The sequence below is a fragment of the Lagopus leucura genome, unplaced genomic scaffold, assembly GCF_019238085.1.
Source record: "Lagopus leucura isolate 7727_CA_CO unplaced genomic scaffold, USGS_WTPT01 Super-Scaffold_100004, whole genome shotgun sequence".
Taxonomy (NCBI): Eukaryota; Metazoa; Chordata; class Aves; order Galliformes; family Phasianidae; genus Lagopus; species Lagopus leucura.
The window spans coordinates 17,091,129-17,113,791 of record NW_024962264.1 but is presented as its reverse complement, the minus strand read 5'-3'; the positions used below and the strand labels follow the sequence as shown (position 1 = coordinate 17,113,791).

Sequence of the window (22,663 nt, the reverse complement as noted above, 5' to 3'; positions counted from 1 at the left end):
AAAAAAAAAAAAAAAAAAAAAAAAAAAAAAAAAAAAAGAAAGAAATTGAAAGCCAAAATCAAGACCCAAGTTCAAATGGTATGAGAACCAGTGATGTCTAAGCTCTCAAGGAAGCAAGCACAGAGATACTACATTTAAACTTCAGCTCTGAGGATTTGGCTTTGCATTTATGCATTCCAGAAGCTGGCAGCAAATCCAGCAAGACCTGTCCTCTGTCACCCTCTAAACTTCCTTCAGTAAAAGTACTTTGCAGGCCAAATTTAAGCTTTAAGCCTCTGTAATAAACAAGACTAGTAGAATCCTAGTTGCAGTTTCACAGTCAACATTTGAGTTGAGTTAAAAGTAATGAAATTTTGCTACAGAATGTAACAGGAACTCATAGACCCCACTGTATAATCAATGAACGTACAGATGTTACAGTCATGAGGTATACCGGAGAACTTAGCTACATAGTTACTGCACAAAAGCAGAAAAAATACTTACCCCTTGTAAAACTCCAGCAGAATTTTCTCTAAAGAGAGGGCCAGGGAGAGACCCTCCCCCTCTGCTGGTCAGCTCTTTAATGGGTCTAGGAGAGGTGGAGACAGGCTCCACTCCTTCCAGCAGCACAGGTCAATTGCCTTCACCTGTGCTCCTGTGGTTGACTCATTGCTCACCTCAGGTGATCAATCAGAGGTTCAGGCTGTCATTCAGCAATTCCCATACGCCCGCCCTAAAAACTACCAGGCTGGTTGTGCTGATTCAAGTGTCTAGGCAATGTCACAGAACTTTTCTGATATATCAAAAATTGTGAAGGTTAGAACTTGTTAAAGGAATTTGATCAGAGCACCAGTCAGGCTGACCGAAATACAACCTGATGCAGCTTACCAAATCTACTACTGAAAACAGCAGAATACTATTTCAGAACAAGCAAAAGAGACAACTATTTCTGATTCGATCAAAATACGTCGCACAGTTCCTTAAAGAATTTGATTTATATACAAAGAGGCTCTTTAGACCGTCAGCAGGTCCAGCAGGAACCAGGCTCCCTGCCTGCAAATCTTTCACTTAGCTAGAGGAAAAAAAGAACAGACAATGCCAGAATGTGCCGGCTTGCCCCAAACAAAGAATCTGGCACTATCAAAGCGCTAGCAATCCTCAGTTCATGTTGCCTTATTGCTCTCAGCATAAAATATAGAAGCATTTTTGGCTGTATGTTTTGATGGCAGAAATGAGTACCTTGTAATGTTTTGAATCTACAGCTGAAAGACTTCTTAAATGAACGTGACAGATTTTGAAATGCCCCATGCTGTTGCGCTTAAAGTATGCCAATCACAATTAATAGCAACAGATTGGCTATTCCAAAACAAATAAAACCTGTGGATTTTTCTGCTGAATGAAGAGCTGATGAGTGAAAACAGAAGCAAAATTACTACAATAGCCAGTCAGCCTGTCAGTGGAAATTATTTTCATTTGTCTGTATTCACAAGGGTTGGTAAACAATAATGCATCAGCTAATATAGTTTTGTGTTATATTCAAATTGAAAGTGAAATACAGGCTGACATTATAAATGGATCTATTACTCTTTCACAATGGATTTCTGAGGTCTTCTGAGTCTTGATATTTAAATTGGTCTGCAAGGTTGTTGTATTTTAGTATGAATGCTATTAAATTTGTGTCATTTTTCCCTTTAGCAAATTAAATACTGTCCTTCTGTGTTTCCTTTGAAGGAGAGGTGTATTGTATAGCAACCCCTCACTCAGTGGAAATAAAGCGCACGTTTTAAATTGTTCTATTGGATTGTAAGGAGTTGTGTTGGAAATGTACTTGGTAGAGGGGTGAGATCTCTAAATCTCTCCAAATAAATCTCTCTCTAAATAAATGCAATGCACCTTTTAATTTCTGTGGATTATTATTTTTTTCTTCTGAAGTCTCACAACAGTTTTAGTGCTTTGGGCCTCCGTGTCCCAGCAGCTATTACTAATCATGATTTACTAATGAGTAAAAGCCAGTGGCTTTCAGTAATCACATGGACCAGAAACAGCCAGAATAGTTCAGGTTGAAAGGGACTTCAGACCATCTAATCCAATCCCCTTACTCAAACAGGGACATCTAGAGTGGGCTGCACAGAACAAGCTCCGGGTGGGTTTTGAAGATCTCCAGGGAAGAAGACTCCACAGCCTATCCGGGCAGCCTGTGTCAGCGCTCTGTCACGCTCACAGTAAAGAAATTTTTCTTCATGTTAAGATGGAAATTCCCAGGTTTCAGTTTGTGCCCTTTGCCTCTAACACTGTTGCTAGGCTCCACCGAGAAGAATTTAGCCCATCCTCTTTACACTTTCCCTTAAGACACACTGATCTGATCCCCTCTCAGTCTTCTCCAGAATGAACAGGCATAACTCTCTCAGCTTTTCCTCATATAAACGATACCCCAGTCCCTTCATGATTTTAGTATCCTTGTGCTGGACTCACTCCGACAGCTCCATGTTTCTCTCATACTGGGGAGCCCAGCACTGTGCATAGCACTGTGAGCCTAGGCCTCACCAGGGCAGAATAGAGGGGATCCCTTCCATCAACCTCCTGGCGACAGTGTTCCTGATGCTCTCTGGGATATTATTTGCCTTCTCGGACACAAGCGTGTACCAGTGGCTCATGGTCAACTGGGTGTCCCCAAGGACCAGCAGGTCCTGTTCCACAAAGCTATCTTCCAGCAGGTCAGACCCAAGACTGTGCTGGTGCATGACGGTATTCCTCTCAAAGTGCAAGGCCTTGTGCTTGCCTTTGTTGAATCTCAAGTGGTTTTTGCCCACCTCTCCATCCTGTCCACATATTTCTGACTGACAGCACAGAGCTCACAGGTATCAGCCACTCATCCCGGTTGCACTCTGGGGTATTAGCCACTCGTCCCAGTTTTGCATCTTCAGCAAACTCATTGAGGAGATACTCTGTTCCTTCATCCAGGTCATTGTTGAAGATGTTAAGCAAGACCTGACTCAGTACAGAATGCTGGTGCACCCTGCTAGCTACGGGCCTCACACTAGGCTGTGTTTTGACTCATAAGCCTCTGAGATGTCCTGTGCAGCTACTTCTCAGTCCACTCTTATGTAAACCCTTCTCGGGCTTGCTTTTGAGGATGTCACTGGAGACAGTGTTGAAAGCCTTGCTGCAGTCAAAGGAGACAACACCCACTGTTCTCCCCTCATCTATCCAGCTGGTCATTCCAGCTTAGAAGGCTATCAGATTGGCTAAGTATGATTTTTCCTTAGCAAATCCATGTTAACTGTAAATTGTGGTTTTTTTTTGTTTTTTTTTTTTTGGTTTTTTTGTTTGTTTGTTTTGTTTGTTTTTTGTTGTATTCTTTCTTTCTTGTCATTTCATCTCATTTCTTTTCATCTAACTTCCTCTTTGTCCTTGCGCTTTATTTGAGGTGTTTATTCAGCCCTCCCCAAACACTCACTTTACTACGGTTCTGAAAGCCCTTTTCTATATATGCTAACAGAGCATTCATCAAAGCCTTGAAAGCTAACACCCTAGATCTATGACTTGGAAAACTTTGGGGCACTGGACAATACATATTGACTTGGTCAGATCTAAGGCAAACAATTCAAATTATAACTAATGAGATCGAAGTGTGCAATTAAACTAGCTTTGCCTCCATCCAAAACACTGCTGGGCAGTTTCCTAGAAAGCTTTTAGAGACCAATGATGTTGGGAGTACAGTGGAAGTGCTAAGGCGAACGCCAAGCAATAAAGCTATATAAAATCACCTCATATTCACACAATAAAGAAACTAATTCACAGGTTTTAACCTAAAAGGCAGACAGATGCAATGAGTCTAGTTCTTTAACAGACCAACTGCTCTCTCACAGTTGGATTCCTTAAACAGCTACACTGGGAATATTTTGGACAGAAAGAAAACTTTAAAATCCACCCACATACATTGAAAAAATTATTGTAGCACTAAACTGGCTCTGAAGTCTGTTTTTGTTGTTGTTTGTTTGTTTGTTTTTAATAAAAATTATTATTAAAAAAAAAATACACCAGAGACACATGAAACAACTTCTGCAGCTTTGCTCAGTTGGCCATCACTGCTAAATGCAAATGGTAATGTCAAAACTACTCTCTCTAGGTTGATGAATTTAAAAACATACCTCTTGCAGACAATCACAAATGCAGCTTTTATCCTTTTCTAGGTGATGGTATCAGTTGTTGTTTTCCTCCTTTTAGAAGTTTAGACAACATTCATGTACATCTTCAATTGTCACAAATTTCATTCGATTTTTTTTAGTAGGTAATAAGGTAATTTCTAATTACGTTATTGAATAAATACTTTTACCTATTGTGTTCCATCTGATATCTGTAAGTTTTGAAGTAGTGGCCATGATTCTTTGCAGATTAAATGCCCCATAGAATTACAAGGAGATGTATCTGCGGTGCTAGTATGGACAACAGATAAGTATGTGCATAAATACCAGAAGATAATTGTTTTATTTTGTCAGTTGTCAGGTGTTATCACCTAAGCCATCTTATGTGAAGCTGTGTGTCACGGAGTTGACCAGATCAATCTATGTCCGTGACAGGGGCGACAGGCCTCTGCCCTTCCCCCCCACCCCAGGTGGGACACGAACCCACAATTCCTGACTTAGAAGGCCAGTGCCTTATCCATTAGGATATCCATTAATGCCCCGTACACTACATGATGTTTTGATGTGGAATACTGAAACCCAAAATAAAAACAAACAAACAAACAAAAAACATAGAACCATGACACTGTGTTTTCTCATTCTATTTTGCATTAGAACTCTGATTTGTAGATAAGAATTTTAAGAAGCATATACCAAGCCAAGCCATCCTTGATGCCTTTGGGATAAACGATTAAATATCTGCAGAAGAGATGGACCATGAAAGACTTGGTAATACAAACCAGACTGGGCCACGCTGCTGCAGGGAAGGAAGAGAGAATCCAGGAACGCCAGAGTAACTTGGCTGTGTCTAAGAGCTATATGAGGAAAACTGAGGTAAAGTGGGAAAAGAAGGAAAGAGTATGAGACATGGTAAGGTCATTTGGCGCTGGTGACCAGTCTAAAGTTTGTTCAAAAGCTGAACCCTGACATTTTGAGACTTCTTTGGAACACAGCACTTACACTAAGGATGAATAATTTTTGAGAAGATGATGAGAAATACCCTTTCCAAGCACTAGTCAACTACAAATAAAAAATAAGCTAGCATGTAGTGCTCAAAAAACTTCTCATGGTTCACAACCCAGGCTGCTGCACGCTTTAGAAAACTTGCAGCACATGGCTCAGACGTGCTCCCAGTCCCTCACAGAGGATGGCAATAAGAGACACACAACTGTCATCTCAGGTTCCCTCTGTCTCTTACCTTGTTGCACAAAAGATCCGTACACGAACCACATGGAGTTGTAGAGCGTTGTGGAGGTCATAGATCCCATCTGAAGGCGAGGAGGGTTGAGCCAATTCAAGAGGTAGACCAGCAGTCCTACTAGCAGCACGGTACCAGCTATGCATGCCCACAGGGAGAGGTCAAATGGTGCCAAGCAGGCAAACATGTCCATTGTCTTCTCCGCCTTCCGAAGTAGCACGCCCACCGAGTAGTCCATATAACGTGTTGTGAAGTCCACCACATTTTCTCTGTCGGGGGTGATGGTTAAGGCAGAGATCCCTATGTCAGCTCTCTGAGGAAAGAGGAAGGGAGAATAAAATGTGTGAACAGGAGGTACAGAAATGATCTTTGCTCCTCCTTGATCTTCAGCGGCTAAATTTAGTACGGAGTAGCAGATGCCAAGGCCAACGTTTAAGACACAATATAAGCAAACTCAGAAATGTAAGAAATGTGAGTAGCAGAACAGCTGTACCACCTCTCTTAGCTCCGTGAGCAAACTTTGCTCTGTGGACTCAGAGGTCTTAGCTTTTTAAGTTATTATTTTCAAAAAAAAAATCAGAACACTTCCAATGTAGGTAATAGCTCAAGAAAATCTACTTCTGGTATTTTTCTTGGACTATTGATGCCATCATTATTGCTGTGGCTTTGTGTACAGCATTTCTGATTAGAAGAAATTTGTTCCTGACAGAGCTGTATGATTTCCAGCACTTTGTTGATACGATGCTCACGGTAAAGGGCTGCTGTGTGATGAAGGGCATCTCATACATCCTGGGGTGCTTGGGATACTCAATATTCTGGACAATATCAACCTCGATGGCAGTGCACAAAGTGCATAACAGCAGGCAGCACACACAGATCCTTCTCTGCTAGTTCCTCTGTATGCTACTGCTTTGTGCCTTTTTTTGTTTTGTTTTGTTTTTGTTTTGTTTTGTTGTTGTTTTTTTTTGTTTTGTTTTTTGTAATTTTAAGAACCCACTTCAGATGAGTAGGGGATGAATAATATGTTTTGATCCAATCATTGTATTCCACAGCATGTCTGGATATTAGGACTCCAGAGGCAGCAGGCACAACTACAGCAGATGCTGTTTTCCTTTATATAGATACAATTTTTACCACAGTGAAAGCAGACACAGTAACACTGTTTAAAAAAGCCCCCAAAGTGAAGAAAGACACCATTAATTTTAGATATTTTTGGAAAAAAAAAAAAAAAGAGTATTTAAAATACGTAAAGATGCTACCAGTTTGATTTAATTTGTTCCTGATCTGCCTAAAGCAGCATGTGGTCTTTTGGAAGGGAGTGAGGAGAGCACAAATGCATCAAATTGTCAGTACTGAGTCAATTTTATTAACTGTGTTGAGTTTCTTTCTTCTCGTCCAAAGGCGGCAGAGATTGCTAGCTCCTAAGAAATGTGAAACATTAAGTGACAAATTATGGAGCTGAAACTGATTAGAATCAAATTTGCAAATCATCTGCAAAATACCATCTGTGAGACACTCTGTTGCCCACGGTACAGACACGGCGTTTAATCACAGTGCACTGAAATCTTTGGTTTACACGATGTACTTCACATTAATTTTCGTTTTCTTGAGAAACAGCGGAAAGTAGCTGAGGGCCTGATGATTTAAGCAGTAAGGCGCTTGAAAATATTGGTTTGTTTATAAATCATGAATAAGATCTTCATCTTTAATTTGTAGTTTAGGTCTTGTAGCATCTGAAATGAAGGTTTGTTGATGTATACAGCTGAAAGCTTGGCTCTGTAAATTAATGTATAAAATTATAGAACTTTTAGCCAACAAATGACTTGAGCGTCCCGAGTGTTCAGCCCCAGCTGTGCTGAGCAGCATTCAAAGCAGACATCACCTGAAATGTTTTCCACAGTAGTGAACAGAACCGTACGTTCAAAATAATTTCCAAATCAAAAAGTCCAGAGCTCTGTACCAATAACTGTTGAGTAAAACAATAATCATATTTAGTGTGTAAGGCCATTTTTTTTTTTCCAGAATGTGTCTTAAAACATGAAGTGAGTTATGGGGTGGCACATAGAACCACTAAGCGATACATGTAACCCCTGCTGTTTAACTTCATGTATCACTGAAACACTTCCATACTGCACTAGATAATTGTGAAGAGCCATTCAAGTTGTACTTGGAAGATGTTTAAAGATCTTTCAAGGAAAACCAATATAAGTGAAGAAAATTTCAGGGAAAAAAAGCTGGAGGAGGATGCATAGGTGTTTTTTATTTATTTTTTTCTTTTTTTTTTTTTTAAGAGGAACATATTTCTCCATGAAATACAATGAAGGGCACAGCGTGTGACATTTATAGAAATGCTGCTTCTATTTCACATCCCTGAGGAGTAGTCTTTCACATTCCACAGTGTTATGGTTCCATTCTGGATAACAGCCAGCTACGAGAAAGGAGCAATGTTGTCCTAATGGAAATGTTGCATTTTCTTTGTGATATGGCAGCAGCAATCGTGTTATAGATGTATTGATCTAAAAAATTGCTAGTAATGTAGAGAAGGAGGCATCCTGACTTCTCTGTACTCCCATATGTAGCCCTTTTTCCATAAAATAAAGGTTACTCTGAGCTACGACAACTCATGTTCCTGACTTACAAAATCAAATCATAAACACCAGATTAGTGGAAAACTGTACATTTAGCACAGAACCATGCTTATGCTTCACTCAGCAGCTGATCCACTGAAGGTGAGCATTCCTAATTATGTACAGAATCTGTCACCGTGTATTAAATTGGAAGATGGAAAAAATTAAATGCTTGTCATTAACACGTCAAATTGGATCAGAGAAGATATCAGTTTGGAGGATTCAAGGTTCACTTAGTGCTTCTGAGGGAGAAAAGCAAACGCATATGATTATGTCAATATTTAGATATAAAGCTGCCAATCTGAATTATAAACATGTAAAATTCTCCGCTCAGTTTTCGCAGTGCCAAAATCAACCACTGGCATCTTAGAAGTCTGTTCTAGCACATTTTGGATTAATGAAACTGTGAATCCTGAAATCGGTTCCATGGAAAAAAGTAGAGGGCATTATTTTTCTTCAGGTGACCTGCTTAGGAATTTATAGTTGATAGCAGGTCTCCTGAGGTCAAAGTTGATCAACATCACCGCAAGCAGGAAATCCAAAATAAGTGAACCAATAGGCCCAAAAGCTTTGCTACCTGTCACAGACTCGGCTCATCAGCGATGGTTTGAAATCCTCCCATTCTATTGCTGAAGCAGGTATGCCTTATATACATGTAAAGCGACCTTAAGATGATTCCTGTGGTACATGACTGAGAACAGGGGAAAAAAAAATTGACTGTAAATTCCTCCATGAGGATGTTTATGGTAATTCATTGTTAATGTTGAATCAAGATGCACTGAACGTTGGAAGCAACAAGCCACAGCTCCATGTGCCATGCAGTCCTTAACATGGACACGTAAAAATTAACTGCAGATATAGTTTTACTCACGGTAAAGTGCCTGCAAAAGTAATTCTTTTTTTCCTCAACTGCTGTTGTATATGTTACCTTCTCATGTTGGCTTTTCTGTATGCTTTCTACCTTCCTATGCCATTCCCCTTAGGAAGATGCACTTGAGGGAAGAACTTTATAGAGCTTTCCATTGCCAGTAGTTTGCTTTGGAAGTGCTCGGGCATGTATTTCGCTTTGCATTTCTGACAGATCTAAGTGAAGTTGTTTCAATGCCATTTGCTTCCTGATGGCTCATCAGAAAAGAAGTCACAGCAATTCAAGTGACGTGGCACAATATGGGAAACCGGCTTATGAATATAAATATCACTGTTGTGTTCTGAACCACAAGAAAGTCTACTGTCCTCTCCCAAAAGAGCCTTTTTCTGCCTCCTTTGCTTGTCACACAGGCTCGTCCCCCTGGTAGCACGGCCTTGAGTGTAACCGAAGGAAGTGCTGCAAAATGGTATCTTGTGGCAAAAGAAAGATGTGCAGTAACGCATCGCTTCCTCTTGATTGGCTCTGCTGAATGCTGCCGCTCTCCAAACTCATCCCGTCTGTGAGTCAAAGCTCTGTAGGGTTACACTAACAGACCATCACATTACAGCCAGTTTATTTTGAAAGAAAAAGGTGTACGTAGGAAGGATAGACCTCATGTGAATTGGGCAGAAATGTAAAGAGGAGGAAGAGTGGGTACCCTATTCAAACCACAGACTAGTTGCTCTGAAATGCTGATTCCAGCTCCTATTTCAGCAGCCACTGCGTACAGTAACACTCCATCCTTGGAGCAAGAAGAGTGAACTTGGCAGAAGCTCCACGAGGCGTGTGGGCTTAGAGCACATGTTTGCAGCCCAGGGCTTCCATCCCACGTGGCTGCGAATGAGAGCAGCCCAAGACTGCTCTCACCAGTATCGGGATCTATAGAAGAGCCTGCCGCACCCTGATTTGGATTAATGCATATCGCATCTGTCGGTCCTTAACACAGAAAGCAATGCACTCACTGCAGCAATTACCATTTCATCTGACCCTTTTCCTGCAGTGGGCACAGACATCTTCGGAAGGCACTCACAAAGAGGAGACGACAATTTTCCACTGTGCTTGAGTGGGACTTGTCTTTTGTAGAAATGCACTGTTCCCAAGTAATTTCTGGCTCACATGTTATGAGGTAAAAAGCACTCCCCGTTCCTGGATTTGTTCTGCATGTTGGCAGAATTATCATGTTATATTCGATTGGGAAAATTAGGAAACGCTGTGTGTTAAACAGGTCAGGTCTTTAATTTAAAACTATTCTTTGCTCCTTTGTTTCCCGTCACAGAGTTGCCAAGAAGAGAGATATGTGAGTTATGGGAGCAGAACTTGGTTCGCAGTAAATAAGAAAGCAGCCTTTTGAGAACAGCTTGCACTTGGTAAGGGGTAGTTACAAACTGGCTGCTTGCCCAGAGGTTCTCTTTTGCATCAGGAGGGACAGAAAAAGTGAAGGATGGTATGAACCTTTTCTGTTAATTATAGGAGGGGTCGAGAGGATGCCAAAGAAATGATATTGAGGAAACATGAGTTTTACATTGCAAACGCAGTCCCACTAACACTTCATGTCTTCTAATTGTACAGAAGGATTTCACAACCAATTCGCATTTTCATTTAAAGTAAAATTGCAACAGACTGGCAAATTCATTCCACCCGTGACGTGTATTTACAGATCTAGCGGTTACCGCCTCAAGGGTGTTATTTAGGTTTATGTAAATCCATGGCTAGCACAAGGAAAAGAATGATGTGGAGATTTTTTAGTAGAACAATCAGGCTTCTGAGGTTGTGATTGCTGCCTGATGAATCATTCATTTCAAACAGAAATTGTTCCAGGCCATTATTCCATCTCTGGAGCCACTGAGCACTGGGATGCCTCCAGCCTGTGGCACGCAGTGCCTAGTACTGTCCTTTGCCGAGCACTGCAGTGAGCGGGGTATGGTACAACATTGGGTGCAAGGAGCAGAGAAATGATAAAAAGGAATCGACACAAGGCAAATATGGTCCTAGTCTAAACGGTAGACAATGAAAGTTCAGTTGTGACATTTTCTGAGTTGGAGGAAAATTCAATTTTCTTAATGGTTGCAGCTCAGCACGTATGATCACAGCATTCTGGCTTTATAAGGACGTAAGGAGAACGGCGAAATGAGGTTATCACTACAGTTTAAACCCACAAACCGCATCAAGATTACGGCACGTGCGGATGTTTCCATTCTCACAGGCCTTGTACTGCTTGGGCAATCAGAATAAGCTAAGGTTTTTTCCAGTTTTCCTTTTCACGTGGATTGTGATTGTAATTTTTTGAATTTTTTAGTTTTAAACTTCTTTTTTCTTTTCTGCAAGATCTGATTTTTGCATTTTGTCACCTTGTAGTTCCGGTATTTAATGTTATTTTCTGTGTCTGACTGCATCACTCCTTACGTCTTACAATGGTGCATTATGTTCAACAATTAAATTTCACCTGTAGATTGTGAAAAGGATTTCTATAAACCACCAGTAAATTCTTTTCAAGAATGTCTACAGCAGTTATTTTGAGGAAAATAAAAATAGGAGTCTTTGGCTTTAAAACCTGCACCTCTAGCAGTAGTAACAGCATCTTCTGGTTCACAGAGAGCAACTGAAATGTATACATTCATAACACAAATGGGGCTATTTCTCCCAGCCCTGGTCCTGCTGGTGTAAAAAGGAGCACAAGGAAATCTCAGGATGGGCTTTTCTTTTTGTCGAGAGTAAGCACGTTGACAGGCTGCCATCCTTTAGTGTTTTGTTTTTTTTTTTTTGGTGAGGGGAGGTTAGGGGGTTTGTGGGTGCTGCAGAGTCTCCTGCTAGTAGTGATGAACGTGAGTAAGATGGGGCCATGTCCCACAGAGCAGTCTTGGGGTTGCTGGGTGGGAGATGTGGCATAAGGGACTACTGAAGTGGAAGTGATGCCTGAAAGTTTTTTTTCACTTCAGTTTTTTTTTTTTTTCTTATTGCAGGATGAATGCTGCAGTGGAGCCTGTTGGAGAAAGGATCATCTCAAACCTGTAAGAAATGTGTGTGGTGCTACTACCATGGATGCACCAAGGTCCAGTAGTGTGAGCCTTCCTGCAATGTGGGCTGCCCATGTGCAGCTGAGCCATTTGAGAACAGCTCTGGGGCCTCTGGCAGTGAGATTTGTCTTACTCCCATTAGTGTTGGGAGCAATGCTGCCTTGGAGGTGGTGACTGCAGGGTATAGGACTCTCTTCTTGGGATGAGAGGCCCTTGGCTCTGACCCTGCTTATTTTGGTGCTGGTCCAAGGCCACTGCTGAGTTTCCCCCGCATTTTGGGGTCAGCATGGTGCTGCTGCTGAGCTATCACTCTTTCTCCCCTCCCCCCCCATCCTTTTTTTTTGCTTGGGAGACACACACAGGACATGCAGAAATGGCTTCATAAACTGTAAAGAAAGTAGCCTGAGGTCTGTGTTCTCTATTTCTGCTTTTTGTCTTCTATTTCAGGGTTAGTGAGAGATGCAGCGGAGATTCGTGTCAGCAGTTTTAGCTCTGATGGGACTGTGGAGGTGGTGAGCCCCAGGGAGACACTGGGGGTTCTTTCTCTTTGACAGAGGGCTGCTGGGCTCCCACTGTGCTCTTCCTTGTGCTCTCCTTGCATACTGGAGCTGCTAGGTGGCCACACAGCTATTTTCAGGGAAATGGCTACTGCTCAACTCTGGAAGGCCAAGCACAGCCCTGTTGTGACCTCAATCCTGAAAGGGGTTTTGTGTGTATGATGTGGTGATGGGTGTGAGCAGGAAGGGTCCCTGTTGCCTTATTGTTGCTGGGGGTGGAAAGCAGCAATAGGGCTAATGCAAAAGCAGTATTTGAGACTTGTGTAATGTGCTGAGTTTTTTTGGTCTTATCTAGCTGGATGGGGAAGAGGTGCTGAGGAGCTGTGCAGAGCAAAGATCAGCCTAAAGTATAGAAGAGTTCTGGCAGCAATGGGACTGCTGGAGGAGGTGAGTGCAGGGTGGGGGCTGCCTGCCTGTGAGAAGCTGACAGGCTCCCACCCTGCTCTTTTTTTTGCGGGAGGGGGGGGGCTATTGCTGCGATCCCACTGATTTTTATTAGATGGGGCTTGCTCAGGGCAGCTGCTTGGCTCCTGGAGTCCAAGGACAACTCTGGGGTGCTCTAACTTGCTATAGTGCGTGTTGCACACTTTCCTGCCTCCAGTGATGGGGAGGTGAGTGGAATGGGGCTATTTCTCCCAGCCCTGGTCCTGCTGGTGTAAAAAGGAGCACAAGGAGATCTCAGGATGCTTTTTTTTTAAAAAAAAAACTTGATGTATGCAGTTTCAACTCGTGACTTCTGTTGCAGGTCACCTTTGAGCAAGGATGAATACAAACGTACAAGCAGCTCTGGCAGCAGTGGGACTGTGAATCCAGGCATATGAGTGCCCCTGAGCTTGGAGTGCACTAATGGTGAGTGCTGTAGCTCCTCCTGTTTGTAGTAATAGGGGTGATTTCCTCCTCAGCCCTGCTGCTGGGGCTGAGAAGCAATATAAAGGTCAGCTAAGACGTTAGTGATGTGTGCGATTAACTTCACTATTTGTAATTTTCATCTTTTTCTCTTGCAGCAGAGAAACTTGTGGGTATTTAGCAGGAATTCGAGTACAGAGCAGCGGATGCTGGAGCTGCTTGCATCATTGTGTCTGGCAGCCCTGCAGACTCAGTTAAGTTCTGTTCTTGGGATGGTGGTGGTTTCCTTATTACAAGGTGTGTTGAAATGTGGGGCTCTGGCAGTTCTTCATTGCTGGTGTTCAGTGTAGTGGTGCCTTTGTTTCTGGAGCATGGTGCTCAAGGCTGTTTTATTTTTATTTCAGGTTTTGGTGAGGTTTGTGTTCCAGAGGAAGGTGAGCAGCCCTATTTTCATCTGTCTTTTTTGGAGATGCACTGAGGCTCTTGTGTTATTTGAAGGGTGTGATTTGCTTTTGTAGTGGGGCTGAGAAAGTGATAGAGTGCTATTGTTTGGGTAGCATTCTGGTTGTTTGGATATTTTTTTTTTTGGGGTGCTAGAGACTGGGATTTGCACTATCTCAGAGAGATTTTTTTTTTTGAATGGGAGGGTGGGTTTGGTCATACTTGGGAGTGGCCCTTCATTGGCACTCTTTCTTGGGGGTCTGAGGGAGGAGCCTGTTAGGTGGAAGCTCCCCCTGAATGGGGGTATGTTGGGAGGGAGCCCTCCAAAGATGGGGGAACTCATCTGGAGTGAAGCTATTGCTGGGCTTGGGCAAGTCTTTCTTGCAGAGTGGTGCTCTTTTGCTCCTTCCTGGCTGCTGAGGAGAGCCTAGATCTTCTAGGCCTGACCAGCTAGAAGGATGGAGGAATTTCTCCCGGAGTGGGCTGGGAGAACAGCATGTGTATCTGGTTTGAGGAAGGTTTTGAGCTTTATCTGCTTCTTTAAGTACCTTTGTAACTTGGTGATATCTTCATTGTGAGGCGCTCAAAGCTTGCAGGTTCCATCTCTGGTCTGATTGAAGCTCTGTGATCTCTAGTAGCGGCTGCCTATGTATGCTTCAGGTAGAGAGGATGCCATGCAATAACTAGTACCGGGTGAGGTCTGCCTTTCCTCCTTAGCTGGGGCACATCAAAGATGCTTGATCAGCAGGATGTTGATGTGCCATGTTTGGAGAAGATTTCTGGAGAAAGGGTATATCCAGGTAAGCTCCAGTGGAGCTTAACAGTATCACTTGTATTCCCACTAGTTAACCTCTGCTGGAGTGCATCTAAGAAAGCTGGAGGGTGTGAAATGCTGGCTAGGGCTTGACTTCAAACTCAATGAATAATTATTAACAAAATTGAGAACATTACTTTCGATTCCTATATCTATGTAAAGCATGGTGCAAAAATGTCTTGCATTTGTATTCAATGGTTTTCTAAGTGCTAATTAATATTTATGTAATGTATTGCTAATTGATATGTGAACTTGCTTTGCAATAACCTCCTCCATTCATCTGTGGCAGGTCTTGCAATGTAAGTTAGGGAGTTATGCACCCCATTTTTTTTTGCTTCATTCAGATTTCATACTGCTGTACTTAAAAAAATACAGCCTGCTGCCACCAAGGTAGGCCTTTCTTTATTGCCTGGTGCACTAACAGATGCTGTTATCACAAATAACTAGCAAACGTAACCAAGGATTCATTTATTAAGGTTACCAGGTGATGAAAACAAACTTAAGTAATACATTCTGTATTAAATGACATTATTAAATGTATTATAACCTTACCTTAAATACTAGTTCTCCTATCAGTCCATTCCATGACCCATCATCTTGAGGACTCCCATACTTGTGATCTGGAGCAACGTAAATTTCATACTTAAAGCCAAGGTAACTGGCCAAAGCTTCCAGGACATCTATTGAGAAGCCCTGATACTTCTTTGGTTTTCCCAGAACGTTCTCGGACACCATGACAAAGGGCTCTTCCTAAACAGAAAACAAATGAAGTGACTCTGTTAGTGGAACAAGGGCTTTCCCACTGAGGTGTCTTTCTTTTTTAAAGGACGAAGTAAGTATTCATATTATATACAACATTTTCCACTAAATGAGTACTGGGGTACCTCTGGCATCTTACAAAATGATAGTTTTGGCTTTTACTTCAATATAACTACCTCAAACTCCTGGTAAAAAAAAACCTCTATGACACTTTTTAAGTAAATCACTTGTGACATTATAACATAGCTGCTTTTCAGCAATGCCTTCTGTCTGCACTTATGCTCAGCATGACAGATGCATGCTCATATGTCTGTCTGTAAATATGAAGGATTCTACCTTACTGCTGCTTCCCACCAACTGGGTAAACACTGTATCTGGTAAATGTGACTATTAATTCATGCCATAAGGAGTAAAAAGAGAGCAAAATGCACCAAGCTGCAGCAACATAAAATCTCTCTCCAGTATTTCTCTTGTCATGCTACTATGTTGCACATCTTACTATACACTGGATGACTTGCTGCTTTTTAACTCTAGGCATACATTCGTTTTGGCTGGGGAGAATCATACAGGAGACTTCAATTTCTATAAAGATAATGGGTGAATGCTCATCAAAAGGATAGATAACAAAGGATTTGACTTGATAGGGAGAAGGTGCATTAAATTATCAGGTTACCAAGGAACACAATTCTGTTTTTCTTCTCTGTAGTATTAAAAAAGTTACCTTTCTGATATTGCTCCTACAAAGAGGTGGTTTTGGCTAAGTTCTAATTCCTTTTCTCCCCTTTCCCAGCTCCTTACGCTTTTTTATTACCCTTGTTCTTCCATTACCCTTAATATCTTGCAAAAATATAACACATACTTAGATTAGTAGATAGGTTATATTTAAACTTTTTCTTCCTCTGTGCCCATTCCCCACCATTCTCTCACTGTCTTGGTTACTCACAAGCATACAGGAGGAAAGGTATTATGCTCCCCCTGTGCTTGTGGCCCAAGCTCTAGCCATATCTCCACAAGTGATTTTGTCACTTATAACAATATTCTTACTTTCTTAGCATGCCACAACTAAGAATGAAGAAGAGTAGGGGAGAGGTACTTAGAATAAGAAAGGGTTTTCTTAAATGCCTGAATTAACAGTCATGGGAATAGCTACATTGTTGAATGCTGCCAATGAAACGAGTGAGCAACTGGACTGTAGTGGCAGTGTACTCTCTTTGATCTGCAGGCAAAGCAAAAAAAAAAAAAAAAAACAACAACAAAAAAAAACCTAAGTGACGGGGGAATGCTAGAGGCAAGATGAAGGCAATGTGACATAAAGGGGAGGTGTGGACTAAGGTAAAATGCATCACATTTCAAGCACTCAAACTCTTTTGTCTATTAATTCATTATAGCTATAAAATTCTTAAAGAAAGAAGCAACATCCCCTGACCTAGTGTAAGAGCATGAAATGTGTTATGACTGGTATACTTTTAGAACAAGCTCTCTTCTTGTGGGTAGAGCTACAATACACTTCTGTTATACTCACTTTAGAGGAGTCAGATGCTTTTTCCGACAATAAAAAATGATGGGAAAAAAAAAAAAAAAGCCAGTACATTCTTTAAAAATGAAAAATCTAAAACAAAACAAACTGTTGGAGATTATTATCCAGCTCATCTCAATCCTCTTTTGCCCTTACTATGGTGAGATGAACTTCCTAGCTGGGAAGCTGTACACAGATTAAGTTAGTGAATACACATCTATTGTTTATTCAGATCAGAGAAATTGGTCTCTGCTGGGATTTACTGCAGCCATCAGATCTCAGCTCAAACCTCAAATGGATGGCCTTATGTGCTTTTACTATGTTTGGAGCATGGTTTCAAAATTAGGTTATTTTAGGGGTAGTTAGAACTCATAAAGCATATGAAAATGACTCATAAGTAACATCTGAATGCGCTCTGATGTATTACTTTAATTTTGATAATCTGTATTCATTAACTGGAACTCTATGTTCATTACTTCTTCCCTAGCAAAAGTCAGAAGCGATAGGTGGAAAAAACAAAGCAAGAAATGAAGCTCAGTTGTGAGCAAGACTGTCCTTTAGGTGCAACGAACATTGAATGACTCACAATGACTAAGCACAGCTCTGTAGACACACGAAGACGCACTGGGAGACTCAAGAACTTCAAGAAATATCTTGCAAATGCTAAGAAACTGCTCCCAAAAGGGAAATTCTGTCTAATTACTGGATCTTGCAGTCCCTTTCCAGTGCCTACTAGATGACTAAGCAGAGCAGTTAGAACTTATGAAAAGCGTTACCAAACCTGACTTTGACTTAGAAACCATAACTAAAATATTTTCAGTCACAGGATGCTTTTGTCTGGTCTTCTTATCTTCATAATTACTTTTTCTAAACTCAAAAGAATAACCCCCCACTTTTACATATGAGCTATTTGGCATTTCCTACCCCAAAAGATTTCACTGAAATAAGCAGACCCAAATACTTAATTCCTTCAACAGCTTTACTGACCGCTGTTTTGGGGATTGCATTTGGCTAGGAGTAGCACAGCAGCTTGTTATTTTTAATTGAACAGCAATGTACATTCTTCACATTACAATCAATGACCAAAATTTAATTGAAACATTTACTTCTCTCATTAAAGAAATACTCCCACTAGCAATTGGTTATAAAAGTCGCTGAAAAACATAGTACAATCTCCAGCCCTTAATAACATTAAAACAAAGATGAAGGTTTCAAACCCAGTGTAATTAAAGTATTATTTTCATTAAGTATCCTATTTTGCCAATGGCCCTAGTCACAATATTGGCAATAAATGCACCGTTCTTGGATCCTCTGCTTTTCAAAAAAACCCAGAAAAATCAGTTGTACTAAGAGAAAAGTCCCTTTCTCTACAACTGAAACCTAGTTTGCATCCTAAAAGCTGATGTTAGAGGAAGGCCATTTACAATTTAGCCTTCGCTTGTCCCTGTCTTTACCCACAGACTTATCATCGCTTCTTTCAATGACAGTTTTATCATGATGTTTGATGAGACACGAGTTCATTCAATCTGGTGAATAAACAGCACATTAAACGTGCTTTTTTTTTTTCTTCCAAATTCAGACTGTGGATTCTGTATTTATATCACTACTGGGATTAGATAAATTTTAAAACGTTAGCCACTTCGCCTTCCCTCCAGCGTCTCCTATCGCTTTGCAACAGGACTAAGGCTTCTTTCAAAGCCATCGATAGCAATGGTCTGTCAGGATGCAGCTGAACTCTGCGTATTGATTTTAATTCCAAATAACTTAATGCACCTAATAGCTCTTTCTGAACCATTACAGTTTATGATAGAAATATGGATTGAAGCTGGAATCGACTGGAGTGTTTTAGAGTATGTCCAACATCACAATGCCGGCGTTAACACAACTAGCTTAGACACGTGAATTGGCAAAAGAGTAGTATAGGTGTATTAACCAGCTGGGAGCTACATTACACTTCTCCCTGCGTCTATATGAGAGCTTCTATCTATAACACAGTCCTATAATAGTTCACAACATCGTGCTGTCATCAGTTCACCCTCTTCTCTGTCTTGCATAGAATGCCCGGCTAATTGTAATCACCGCGAGAATCTCTTTCTGCTTAAAAGCCAAATTCCCCGTCATTCTGTGACCTACAAGAATTGCCCAAAAACACCAACATACCCAGTGGAACAGATGGGTGAATGAAAGTCAATGACAAAGAAGGTAAGTGCTAAAGAGCCTTGGACCCTGTAGTCCAGGACATACAGATAAATTAGCCTTGCCCTGCCACGCTGCTTCTACCTTGCTGTCAAACTGTCATCCTGGCCAGGGCCCAAAGACTTCCATTTCCTTGCTACACGCCTCATCTAGCGTACAGTGCCTACTACTTCATAAAAATGAATTTCAAATATTCATTAAAAAAAAATAAAAGGAGCTGGGCTCTCCAGCAGTCCCTGAAATAAAAGTTCACAAAGCAGATGGAAAACAGTAGGCACATACAGCATGAATAACTGCATCATTTATGACCTACCTGTTTTAATGTAACCTAGGTAGCTCTAACAGACACAGACCAGCCATTAAACAGCACCTTTGCCCAGTCACATACCAGGTTCAGTTTGGAGCTTGCACTGGCATGATAGAAGGAAGAGGGATGAACAGGTTCTGCTTTCATCAAGGGATACTAGTTTCTGTCACTATATTAATTAGTCGCTGTAATTAGAAATATTTTCAATAGACCCCACTTGGAGTACACTGCCACATGTAATGATAATGAAAAATTCACAGAGCTATCAAGTCATTTTCAAACGGAAAGCAAAAGCCACGTGCAAAAGGCTGGAGATGGGAAAATCAAACGGGAGGATTTTTGGGACTGGTCTATACCAATTTGAAATCTCTGGCAAGGCAAGGGATACCTAATCAAAGCAGACTGCCCAGATGATTGTTTGTATGTTCATCACAGTGCTCACTTATCAACACTGATCGATTAAAAGGGAATGGCTGAAATGGCTCCTGTTCCCAATTTCTCCATGGTAAAGAAACTCTAAACAGATCTGGCAAGCCTCAGGAGAGAGATGGACAGGGCAGATGTCCGAGGGCGGGAGGCTATTTAGCAATCTTATTTTCTTCTGTCTCTGTTTGTGGGAAAGTAATGCACAAATACCACTCCTTTTCTCTGCCTCGTTGCATTAGTGGTATTGCTTTCACTGCAATCCTATTAAAACACTCAGTGCTCTGATTTAGCACCCAACTATATTAAATGCACTGAACTGCCATCTAGAGAGGGCATGTTGTTTGCAGAGAGGAGAAATAACATTACTTTTCGTGGTAGGAAATGCAGTAGTTGCTCTGAGAGCTACACTTGCTTTACACGGGGAAGCATTTGCTCTAACTACCAAGTTTGCTTACTCCAAAAAAACAAAACAAAACAAAAAATTACAGAAACCTAAGCAACCAAAGAGCAATTCATTCAATTTGTTAATATATAACAACAACATTTTAGAGGAAAGAAAAAATACAGATGTGGCCAGCACACTTACAAAGACTTTTTTTTTCCTTAATCTTCCTTAGATTAGAAATGAGCACACTATTACTAACACTTGTAATAATAAACAGCAGTTTATTTGTTTTTTAATAAAGGGTCAAAGTTTCTGTTTCAGTAAATGCTGAGCTGAAGTCTGACCTTAGCTTCACAAATTGGAAATCTGCTCCGCACAAAGACATGCTGTTAATGACTGACTTTTCCAAGAGATCAAGCCAGTCTCATCAGTAAGTAATATGGAATGATTGCTTTTGAGTAAAAAAACCTAGAGTCGCTAAGAAAAATAGTAAATAACGTGCCTAATTATATCACACATCATCACCCTTGATGCTTTCAAGGATGGATTCATTTACTGATGAAATGAACACATCTACCGCTGTTGCCATAATTAACTACCATTTCACTGCATGTTTTTCATCATGTCTTTGTTTATGAAGGAACCATTTTTTTCCAACTTTCTTCCGCAGGTGGATATATGGGTAACAAAAAGGAAGAAAAAAAATCACAAGGCACGGGGAAGTGTTGCTGACTAGAAAAATACACATTTTTTATAACTAGCAATGACATAATCTAAAACTGGAGATCATTTTGAAATATTTGAATTATAGCACATAAGGGAAATATCAAACACGTTACTAAGTTACAGCGTTTAGAGATTTTAAAAAAGACTACAAAAACTACATTACATACTACTTTTGGCCATTTATGCCTGTGAGTTTGAGTGGCGGAAAGAAGGATTTATCCCTTGCCAATACAAAAGTAAAATATCTTCCCTTAAAACATAAATGCTATTGCTGATGAAGGTGGTCAAGTAATAATTCTTAACATTCACTACGATGCACAGTCCTCCATTGCTTCTCACTTTCTGTTCCTCTGATTACGCATACACTGTCTTATTTCATCTCTTTCATGCCTTTCTTTTTTCTTATCATTCTGAAAGCTGCTGCAGCTTCTTTTAAAGAACTTTTGTCACCTTGTTAAAAGCGGAGTTGGAGGTCAACTCCCAAAGACAGCCTCAGCTTTTAGAAGTAGGACTTAGCCTTATGCGTCACTTTTCTCTGAGTAGGAAGTTCAGTAGACAAAAGGGACTAAAGATGCAGACCTCCTGCCAGCTCACGTCCGTAAAGATACTGTCCTCTTCCCGGTTTGTTTCTTACTTAATCTTGTTCACAGTCATGCGCTTAATGCCACTGTTTGAGAATTAACCTATTCCATATATGAGAATGTTTTCCCAAGTGTCACTGATGCATTTATATCATTTACTTCTCCCACGCTTGTCTATGCTTTTACCAGCCCTCTTGTTTCCTGCAGTGCCCACCTGGAGCCAAGGGTCACCAACCCGCCTCTAGCGCATCTAGCTCTCTGTGAGCAAAGCAAGTAGTAGCAAGCAAGACATCATATGTGCAGAGATATGACAAAGGATACCTCAGCATTGCTCGCCCCCATAATTTTCCTCCTCCCACCCGCATTTCAGATTAATCTGGATATGAAAATGCATACCTCTGTTTGGTTGCCATATCTTCCATTTCCAAAGTCTCAAATGTAATTTTTCACATCTCTAGCAAGTTATGCCTCACACGCTCTCAGAAAAGGCACTGTACACATGTACTTTTCAGCAAGTTGTTAATTCTTTAAAACACACAATTTAAAACTTGTGCCTTTTCAAACAGCTGGAGCTTATTTTTGAAACATGATTTTGTGAACACCTGTTGGCCTGTTCATTGCCAAACAGGCCAAATCTCATTTTGTTGCTGATGGTTTAACATTCATATGAATAATTCATTAATTGCCACAGCTAGTAAAACGATGTTAGGAGAATATCTGTTTTATTCCAGCTGCCATTAGATAAAACCGAACACCTGAAAATGAGGAGGATACAGTGAAATTGCCAAAATGGATATCCAGCTACACTTATACTTAGATTATTGTTCATTCAGAACACTTTCTATTGGGTATGAGTTATTATTCTGACCTTTCACCGAGCTCCACTTCTGAATCTCAGAATACTTCACAGAAATTCACTAGCAAGTTACTTGAACTCAGAAGTAGCTCGTCTAACAAAGTTCAAACTTGGGTTTCACATGGACAGTCAGTTCAAGACAGAAGAAAATGATCATCAAATAAAATTAACCTATTCTACAAGTGCAGAAAGGTGCTAACCCAAGTCAAATGTAACAAGAGATAAAATTGCGTATATGCAGACAATATTACAGTTCTCCCCAGAATAAAACACAAAGAACTGTTTCTTATTCCTGCTTAAGAAAAAGTGAGAGTTTATAAACTCAAAAAAGGATGGAAAAGGAA

At 40.8% G+C, this 22,663-nt stretch overlaps 1 protein-coding gene across 3 annotated transcripts in view; it reads right to left on the bottom strand.

Moving 5' to 3' along the window:
• Positions 1-22,663, bottom strand: part of GRID2 (glutamate ionotropic receptor delta type subunit 2) — a 685,707-nt gene that overhangs the window by 115,989 nt on the left and 547,055 nt on the right. For all 3 annotated transcript variants that reach the window (XR_006178913.1, XR_006178914.1, XM_042871543.1), the window contains exons 10-11: positions 15,120-15,317; positions 5,362-5,674 (exon numbers count right to left, since the gene is read on the bottom strand). Coding sequence is in view for 1 of the 3 variants with exons in the window: in XM_042871543.1 (XP_042727477.1) it covers positions 5,362-5,674; positions 15,120-15,317 (511 nt within the window). In the remaining 2 variants the exon portion in view is untranslated. The remainder of the gene's footprint in view (positions 1-5,361; positions 5,675-15,119; positions 15,318-22,663) is intronic.